Source organism: Eptesicus fuscus, chromosome 1, assembly GCF_027574615.1.
Source record: "Eptesicus fuscus isolate TK198812 chromosome 1, DD_ASM_mEF_20220401, whole genome shotgun sequence".
NCBI classification, from domain to species: Eukaryota; Metazoa; Chordata; class Mammalia; order Chiroptera; family Vespertilionidae; genus Eptesicus; species Eptesicus fuscus.
In genome coordinates this window covers 5,847,510-5,857,432 of record NC_072473.1, presented here as the reverse complement: position 1 = coordinate 5,857,432, position 9,923 = coordinate 5,847,510, and the positions used below count along the sequence as shown (strand labels likewise).

General features: G+C 43.4%; 1 protein-coding gene across 1 annotated transcript; it reads right to left on the bottom strand.

Moving 5' to 3' along the window:
* Positions 1-8,344, bottom strand: TCEANC (transcription elongation factor A N-terminal and central domain containing). Its single transcript, XM_028130260.2, has 3 exons — positions 8,250-8,344; positions 7,806-7,882; positions 1-1,456 (listed from the first exon to the last, which is right to left on the bottom strand). Exon 3 carries the CDS (start codon positions 1,446-1,448, stop codon positions 390-392), a length of 1,059 nt encoding a protein of 352 aa, XP_027986061.2. The 5' UTR covers positions 1,449-1,456; positions 7,806-7,882; positions 8,250-8,344; the 3' UTR covers positions 1-389.
* Positions 8,345-9,923: the final 1,579 nt, after the last annotated feature.

Below are 9,923 nucleotides of genomic sequence, written 5' to 3'. Positions count from 1 at the left end.
AGGAAGGGAGGGAGAGGGAAAGAGAAACATCAATGTGAGAGTGAAACATCAATTGGCTGCTTCCTGCATGCATGCCCCCTACCAGGGACAGAACCCGCAACCCGGGCAAGTGCCCTGACAGAGAATCCAAGAGGATGCCCAACCAACTGAATAAAGCTGTTATTTAAAAATTCATATACTTTACTTAAAAATCACATGTGAAAAGGCCAAAAATAGATACACAACATTTTAGACTGGGATTTCCTGAACGGCAAGATTTAGGTGATTTTTGTTCGTTCTCTTACTCTTTTCTGATTTTCATAATCGTAAAGTTGTTAGTCTAATATAATTTCCTGACAAAATCTATATACATTTAAGATATGTGCCAGGCCCAGAGCATTTATTTACAATTACAAGCACACCCAGTTGCTATGGTACCACTGTTCTCCACATTCATTACAGATTACATAGGTCATCATTTGTTCATCTGGGTTTGAATTCCGCACCCAACTTGGAAGGAAAAGTGTCCCTCTGTCAATTACAGTGACCTTGCAATTGAACTTCTCACAGCGTCTGCATTTGATTTTCTCTGTCGGGGTGCCCTCCATCACTTGGGGAAGGCAATGCTCCTGAATGCCAGATTCCGTGTAGGAAGCTCTCAACTGTTTCAACTCCTTGCTTGCCATGTCCATGACCGTCATTTCGGCAAATTCCCTTGGCGACATGGTCCCAGAGAGCAAGTTTTGTTGTAGGTGAGAATTTTTGGGGTTCTTCAGATTGGCAACTTTGCTTCTGATACAAGTTTTATATTTTTTGAGGTTCTTTGGATACAGGATAAAAACGTGCTCTTCGATTTCTCTTGCAAAGTTCTGCCACAACTCGGCTTTGGGCTGATCTGCAGAAGAACTAGTTAAAGCTTCATAAAGAAGCTCTGTGCATTTCATTCTCACGGGCACTGCCGGATGGAGCAATGCACTTGATCTCTGGTCAGTGGATTGAGGGTCGCCACCCTTGACATGCTCTTCCTGACGTTCCATTCCACTAGGGCTATTTTCAGGCACAATCATTTCAGTGGCTTTTGCTAGAACATCTTGGGAAGACAGCAGAGAATCAGAACTGGAGCCTCCCACTGTCTCATCTGGACGTGAGTCATAATTCAGTCCTGAATGTTTGGCCTTTCCACCCGCAGGGAAGAATGTGGGGCTGTCACTTGGTTTGAAATAAGGATCCTGATAAACAGCTTTCCATTTTGACAGTAGACACTTGGCCTTCTTCTTCAAAGCCACCGTGGGGCAGTTTTTGAGGACACGGTACACAGCCCTGACCACATGTGTCTGCTGGAGATGCTCCTTGGTCACGTGCAGAGTCTCTAGCTCTATCAGGTGGTTGCCAAGATCCTCAAAGTTCCCTTCAGACATCAGCTGCTCAATAAGGGAAGCTCTGGCAGCTAGCTGGGGCTTGGCAGACATTTTCACAGCTGCAAAGAAAAAAAGAGTTTTCCATTTTCTTAGGCTTGTGTTTGCCAATCACAGCTTCCTGATATTAGCGTGGCACTTTCTGCCAGTGACCTACATGGTGTTTGCTAAAGGAGTTGGGTAACAAAAATGGGTGTGGCATGTTAGAAAACGGGATCTGCAGTGTGGCATGGTTTAGTTTAAAAAGTTTGATTCTCGCCAAAACCGGTTTGGCTCAGTGGATAGAGCGTCGGCCTGCAGACTCAAGGGTCCCAGGTTCAATTCCGGTCAAGGGCATGTACCTTGGTTGCAGGCACATCCCCAGTAGGGGGTGTGCAAGAGGCAGCTGATCGATGTTTCTAACTCTCTATCCCTCTCTCTTCCTCTCTGTAAAAAATCAATAAAATATATTTTAAAAAAAAGTTTGATTCTCAGTAGTTTTTTTTTTTTTTAAAGCAGCACTGTAAACAGCTTCTGCATGAATGGCTGCTTAAAGATCTGCTATAACTTTTGCCACCTCAGATTTTACAAATCAGTGAGCTTCCCGAATCAAGACTGGTCACTTCCTGTGCATGGAATCTGGTGGTCATGTTGGGGATGAAATCATGCCAGTGTCAACATCAACAGGGTACGACTGAGCAAGTCTGGAAACTTCTTCCCATATTCAGCTATATAAGGGAGCTACTTGCTCATTTTATAATCTTTTTTTTTTTTTAGAAATTAAAATATTTTTATTGATTTCAGAGAGGAAGGGAGAGGGAGAGAGATAGAAACATCAATAATGAGAATCACTGATTGGCTGCCTCCTGCATGCCCCACACTGGGGGTCGAGCCCACAACCCGGGCTTGTGCCCTGACCGGGAATCGAACCATGACCTCCTGGTTCATAGGTCGAAGCTCAACCACTGAGCCATGGCGGCCAGGCTAATTTTATAATCTTTACATGGTACTTTTCTGAATATAAAAGAATGAGAAACAGGGCAAAAGGGGATGCTCTTTAGATGTCCCAAAGAATCTAAAGAAGTCATGAGCTAGCACAGGTTGGGAGGCAGCCGGAGCCAGGTCTGATGGGCCCCCTGTGCTGACATCTGAGTCTTCTGAACAACGGGGTAAAGGTTTAGACCAGTGGTCGGCAAACTGCGGCTCACGAGCCACATGCGGCTCTTTGGCCCCTTGAGTTTTTAGCAAAGGCCAGCTTAGGAGTACCCTAATTAAGTTAATAACAATGTACCTACCTATATAGTTGAAGTTTAAAAAATGTGGCTCTCAAAAGAAATTTCAATCATTGTACTGTTGATATTTGGCTCTGTGGACTAATGAGTTTGCCGACCACTGGTTTAGACTAAGCGATCCATAGGATTTATGACATTGGACTAACTGGTCCCTAGGCTGGAGTTTGGCTCTGTTAACTTTTTTCTTTTTTTTTTACTTTTAGGTGTAAAAAGTTGCTTGATGATTATATCTGAGTGAATCTCATCCCAGGCAGGCAAATGTTTACTGTACCTCACCAGTCTATGTTTGTCTCCACATAATGTACACCATCATGCCTACATGACACTTGTGGATCTACGTAGATCTGCCCATCTGGCTAAATGTGAACATAAGCGTCTTGAAGGCAGGAACCCTGTCTTTTAAAAGATTCATGGACTCCTCCCTGACTGGTTTGGCTCAGTGGATAGAATGTCGGCCCACAGACTAAAGGGCCCCAGGTTCAATTCTGGTCAAGGGCATGTACCTTGGTTGCAGGCTTGATCCCCAGTAGGGGGCATGCAGGAGGCAGCTGATCGGTGTTTCTCTCTCATTGATGTTTCTAACTATCTCTCGCTTCCTCTCTATAAAAAAAAAAATCAATAAAAAAATTCATGGATTCCTATTTTACAGCACTTGGTATTAAATAACCATCACTGAACATACATAGGCTAATAACACTGAAGCGATTACAGAGAGAATGAATGTAGTCTTCCTAGAAACCATCTGACAAGTGCTGTAACATGTAATGTCCTTTTAGACAGCAAATCTACTTCTATAAATTACTTTAAGGAAATGAGAGATGTGGAGGCTGGAAATCTAATAATTTTCTTCAAACTAAGAAATGAGAAGGTCCCAAATGGTTAAACATGAATGTTCATAGCAGCATCCTACATAATAAAAGCCTAATATGCAAACTGTCCCCTTGACCAGGAGTTCGACCAGAGGGTGGGGCCAGCCCACCAACCACCTGCAGCTCCCCCCCCCTCCCCCCCGCGCTGGTTCTTGCCCTGATTGGACACCCTAATCAAGCGGGGCCAACCGGCCAACCACAGGAAGGAAGGCCCCAGCTAGCAGCCAGCAGCCGCTAGGGACCCTACCCATGCACGAATTCCATGCACTGGGCCTCTAGTTATTCATAACAAAGAGTAGGAACAATCCAAATGTCCATCAACTGATGGATGAATACACAAAAATGTAGTACATCCATATAACGGAATGATATTTGCCAATACAAAGAAATGAGATTCTGCCTGGCCGGTATGGCTCAGTGGTTGAGCGTCCACCTATGAACCAGGAGGTCACAGTTCGAATCCTGGTCAGGGCACATGCCCAGGTTGTGGGCTCGATCCCCAGTGTGGGGCGTGCAGGAGGCAGCCAATCAATGATTTTCTGTCACCATTGCTGGTTCTATCTCTCTCCCTCTCCCTTCCGCTCTGAAATCAATAAAAAAATTTTAAAAAGAAAAGAAATGAGATTCTGATACACACTACAATATGGATGACCCTTGAAAACACTATGCTAAGTTAAAGGCACAGAGGACCACATACTGTGTGATTCCATTTATACGAAATGTCCAGAATAGGCAAATTCATAGAGACACAAAGGAAACTGGTGGTTGGCTAGGGCTGGAGGGTGGGGGCAACAGTGGGTGGAATGAGAAGGGGAGTGGCTGTTAAGGGGTGCAGCTTTTCTTGGGGTAGGTGGAAAATCTTCTCTAAAGGTGATTGTGGTGACAAAGTTGTGCAACTGTCAATATACTAAAACCCACACATATCATTAAAATTAACCATCTTAACCCATTTCAAGTGGTCAGTTCAGTAATGTTGAGTACATTCAGTGTTGTGCAACCAACCTCCAGAACGCTTTTCATCTTGTACACCAACGTGTACATGCCAAACAGGGGAATTGTATGGTATATAAATTATATCTGAATAAAGCTGTTATTTAAAAACAACATATAGAGTCTGAACCAAATTTTACTTAAAAATCACATGTGAAAATATATACACAAAATTTTAGACTGGGATTTTCTGAATGGCAAGATTTAGGTGATTTTGTTTGTTCTCTTCCTCTTTTCAGATTTTCTATGATGATTATGTATTATTTTTATAATCACAAAAGTTATTAGTCAAATATAATTTCATGATAAACTCTATATACATTTAAAATATGTGTCTAGCCCTGTTGGTGTGGCTCAGTGGTTGAGTGTCGACCTATGAACCAGGAGGTTACGGTTAGATTCCTGGTCAGGGCACATGCCCGGGTTGCAGGCTCTATTCCCCAATAGGGGTGTGCAGGAGGCAACCAATCAATGATTCTCTCTCATCATTGATGTTTCTCTCTCTCTCTCCCTCTCCCTTCCTCTCTGAGATCAATGAATATATATCTATTTTGAAAAAGATTTTAAAAATATATATGTGCCTACTGAAAAATAGCCATGTAAGTGGGCCAACAAACCTTCCCTCTGGAGTTGGCTTGGAATACCGCGAAGGTGCTCCATCACCATGGGTTTGCATTCAGATTAGCATTCATAGTTTCCTCAGGAGTCTACCCTGACTCTAAAACAGTTGACTCTCCCCTCAAACTTTACCACCAAACATAAGAATTAAGTACCCTTTAAAACATTAAGCACTCTTGCCCACAACTATGAGGTCCCTTCTGGTGTTTCCCTGTTCAAGATTCCTGAGTCTTGCATTTTTACCACCAGAATGTAGACCACCTTGGCAGGTTTTTTTTGTGTGTGTTTTTTTTTCAGTCATTTAATAGTCACGCAATGGGCCATCAATTCAGGATCTTAAGTGGCTATTTTTCTAATTACCCATTCAGTACTTCATGGCCATTGCTTTTCCTTTTTGAAGATTCCACTTCCCCTAAAAGCAAAGGCTCAGTAAACAAAGAACATGCAATATAGCACAGAAAAATAAAAAATGCACACCCTCAATTGCTGGATATTTGTCTCAAAATTGTCCACCTGACATCTTGGGATCTGGAGGAAGTCAAGCAGCCATGTCATGATGATGAGGTCTCAAGCCCTCCCCCACTTGCTGGAAAGTATCCTAACCAAGAAGAAATATTCATCCTGCCTGCCTTCTATATTCACTCTATATGCATGCATACCAAAGAAATCAGGATTGAAATTAGCTGGAGGTTAGCAAGGTGGTTAATAAGAGACAGGTCTACAATGCCCACATGGCGATTAGGCAATATTTAACTCAGGTCAGAATTTCTCAACGAAGGGTCAGAGTCTCAAGGAGACTCTGAAGGGGAATTGAACTGCAGCTTCAGGGCGTCAGTGCCATGAGAGCAGCAGTCTGGCATCCCAGCAAAACTTGTCCCTTACTCACATCAATCTACAGAAGTGAATGCATTCATGTGTAAGCACTTTGCTCTTCATTCCGTATGTCCCTCTATTCAGCTCTCCTCCATATTTATTCATTTTCCATTTTTAATTGTGGTAAATTACAGACCACAGAATTTACCATCTTAACCCTTTTCGAGTCTACACTTCAGAGGTGTTAAGTGCATTCAGTGTTGTGCAACCAACCTCCGGAACCTTTTTTTCATCTTGCAAAACAAAATTTGTGCCCTTAAACACTAACTCCCCATTCCGTTCTCTCCCCCTTACCTGCAGCCCTGGGAAACCATCATTCTACTTCCTATATCTAGGAATTTCACTACGTTATATACCTCATATAAGGCGAATCATACAGTATTTGTCTTTTTATGACTGGCTTATTTCACTTAGCATAATATCATCAAGGTTGATCCATGTTGCAGCACATGCCAGGATTTCCTTCCTTTATAAGGCTGAAAAATATTCCATTGAGTACAGAGGCCACATTTTGCTTATCCATTCATCCATTGATGGATACTTGGGTTGCCTCCACCTTTTGGCTTTTGTGAATAAAGATACTATGAGCACAGGGGGGTACAAATACCTCTTTGAGGCTCTGCTTTCAATTCTTTGGGTGTATACTCAGAAGTGGGATTGCTGGACCATATGGTAATTCTATTTTTAATTTTTCAAGGATCTGCCATACTGTTTTCCATTCTCCATCTTTTAAAAATATATATTTTTATTGATTTCAGAGAGGAAGGGAGAAGGAAAGAGAGACAGAAACATCAATGATGAGAGAGAATCATTGATCCGCTACCTCCTGCAGGCCCCCTACTGGGGATCGAGCCTACAGCCTGGGCATGTGCCCTTGACCGGAATTGACCCTGGGACCCTTCAGTCCGCAGGCTGACGCTCTATCCACTGAACCAAACCGGCTAGGGCTCTCCATCTTTTTAACAGCATTTAAATCCTGTCAAACTTTCTACCCCCCCCCCCCATGGGACAATCTGGTGACTATAAAGCACTTATTACCCTAGGCCAGTGGTCGGCAAACTCATTAGTCAACAGAGCCAAATATCAACAGTACAACGATTGAAATTTCGAGAGCCAAATTTTTTAAACTTAAACTTCTAACGCCATGTCTTCAAAACAGACTCGCCCAGGCCGTGGTATTTTGTGGAAGAGCCACACTCAAGGGGCCAAAGAGCCCCATGTGGCTCGCGAGCCGCAGTTTGCCAACCACGGCCCTAGGGGGGTCTAGTGTGGAAGCAACTGGGATACAAATTTTGAGAACTGTCCTAAAAAGACAAAGTGAGCTGTGTGTCCAGTTTCGAGTTCTACATAGTTCATTTAATAAAACATTTAGTATGTGTCTAGTACATGATAGATGCTGAGCTTCAATATTCTCTGCCTCGAAGGAGCTGCCAGCTCAGTGGAATACAGACAGAAAAACTCAGCCAATTATGATCCACAAAGATAGACATGATCCACTAGGAACTCACATAGGAGGACACCGAATCTGGGCTTGCCATCATCTGACCAGCTCCAATTGCATCCTCACTGCCTTCCCGGCACTTGGTTAGAGGGGTCATCCTCTCTCCACTTAGAGCCCTTCAGGGATTCCCTTCTGCTCTCAGGATGGAACCAAGGTCCTTGGCCAGGTAATGAAAACCCTCCTTGCAGCCCACCCCCCTGTGCCCGGCTGAACCACCGAAGGCACGGCCAACTTCCCAGCTCCGGGCCTTTGCTCCAGTAGCTCCCTGTGCCTGGCCTGTATCACTCACCATGAGTGGTTCTCAATCCTCACTGCAAATCCGAACCATCTGGAGAAAGTCAGCAGCAAAAACAACAACGCCAGGCCCTTGTGGGATAGAATGATATCATAATGAATTAGAATCTCCGAAGGTAGGCCTGGTATTCATTCTGTCAGCTCTCCAGGCGATTCTGATTTAAACCAGAGCTGCCACCACTGCACAGGCCTAACTCCCTGCCCGCAGCAGGAACGTCCCAGGGTCGCTGCTATCAACCCCCCGTCCTGCTCCTAGACTGAACGCACGGAACCTCTCTGACTGCGCTTTTGCTAGATGAGCCCCATTAAATCAGGAAATATTAAAAACACCTGCTGGGCACAACCAAGCTGAGAACCTTCTCTATAAATTACACGTGGTGACTGCCCTGTTTTAGGTGCTAGGATGCACCCAATTCCCCATATTCATTTTCTCTCTTACCTCCTAGCAGCAGAAGGCAATGTGTATTTATTGAGCAACTCCACCTGCCGTACACTCACGTCATCTCGATCCGCACAATAACCGAGACAGGCTTCTCTCCATCTTGCAGATGAGGAAACCTGTTAAAAACATCAAGTATTTGCCCAGTTTTTTTCATGCTGCATATCACATTAAATTTTCTTTATTGTCTGTCTCCCCCACAAGACCCTAGGAATGACATGTTTCATTCCCTGACACACACCGGGCAAAGCCCTGGCCAATGCTCAGAATTACTCAACAAATACTTTTTGTTAAATTCAGGAGGCTCTCTCCTCTCTGCTTGTGAAGTTCATTCTTTTCATACAGATGACCCTGCTTGTACCCACTGCACCGAGCTTAGGGCTCCCTCAGCTTCTTCTACAAGAGACTAATCTCATCTCAATTTTAGTATAAAAAAAAAACCATTAACAGCCCTAGCTGTTTTGGCTCAGTGGGTAGAACACTGGCCTGAGGACTGATGGATCCTGGGTTAGATTCTGGTCAGGGGCACATACCTCGGTTGAAGGCTCGAGCCCCTCTCTCTGTCTCTTCCCCTTCCCTTCCACTCTCTCTAAAAAAATCAATAGAAAAATATCCACGGGTGAGGATTAACAACACGGATTTAAAATAAATAAATAAATAAATAAATAAATAAATAAATAAATAAATAAAATAAAATAAAATCATTAACAGAAATTCTGTTAAAAAACAAAAAGAAACATGGTGTCTACTGTGGGCTAATCAAGTGGGGTCCAGGAGTCAAGCCATGTGGGGATAAGGAGGTTCAAGAAGGTACAGTTCCAGAAGTGAGGTGTGTTGAGCATGCTGGGTAGGCTTCATGAACATTCTGTGCCTCATTTTCCTCATCTACAAAAGGGGGGAAATCCAACATCCTAGGATTAATATGAGAATTAAACGACATAGTCCTTATAAAGTCCTTAGAACTACACCTGTCACACAGTAAGCCTGACTGACAATTACACAGGACTACAATGAAAAGGTTTACATATAGCTAGTATAATACCAGGCATTGTTCTAGAACAGGGGGTTGGTAAACTTTTTCTTTAAAAGGCCAAACAAACAAATATTTTAGGCCTCACAGGCCATCCGATCTCAGTATGCACTACTCAACTCTGCTGCTCTTGCAGCAGGAACAGCAACATTGCCAATGCAGAAATGAACGAGCATGGCTTTGCTTCAATCAATCTTTTTTCCTAAAGCAGGCAGGCTGGATTCAGCTGCAGGTCCCAGTTTGCTGATCCCTTTCTAGAACATTGCTGTTCAATAGAAACATAATGCAAGCCACAGATAGAATTTAAAATTGTGTAGCAGCCATGTTAAAAAACAGACAGGTGAGCCCAGCCGGTGTGGCTCAGTGGTTGAGCGTCGACCTATGAACCTGGAGGTCAAGACACATGCCTGGTTACAGGTTGGGTCCCCAGTGTGGGGCTTGCAGGAGGCAGCTGATCAATTATCATCTCTCATCATTGATGTTTCTATCTCTCTCTCCCTCTCCCTTCTTCTCTAAAATCAATAATAATAATTAAAAAAACACACCAGACAGGTGAAATTAATAATACATTTTACTTAACCTAGTTTACCCAAAATACTGCTACTTCAACATGTTATATTAAAAAACTATTGAGCTACTTTATA

Coding starts and splice junctions, on each gene's coding strand:
- TCEANC (XM_028130260.2), bottom strand. CDS start 1,448: ATGTCTGCCAAGCCCCAGCTAGCTGCCAGAGCTTCCCTTATTGAGCAG.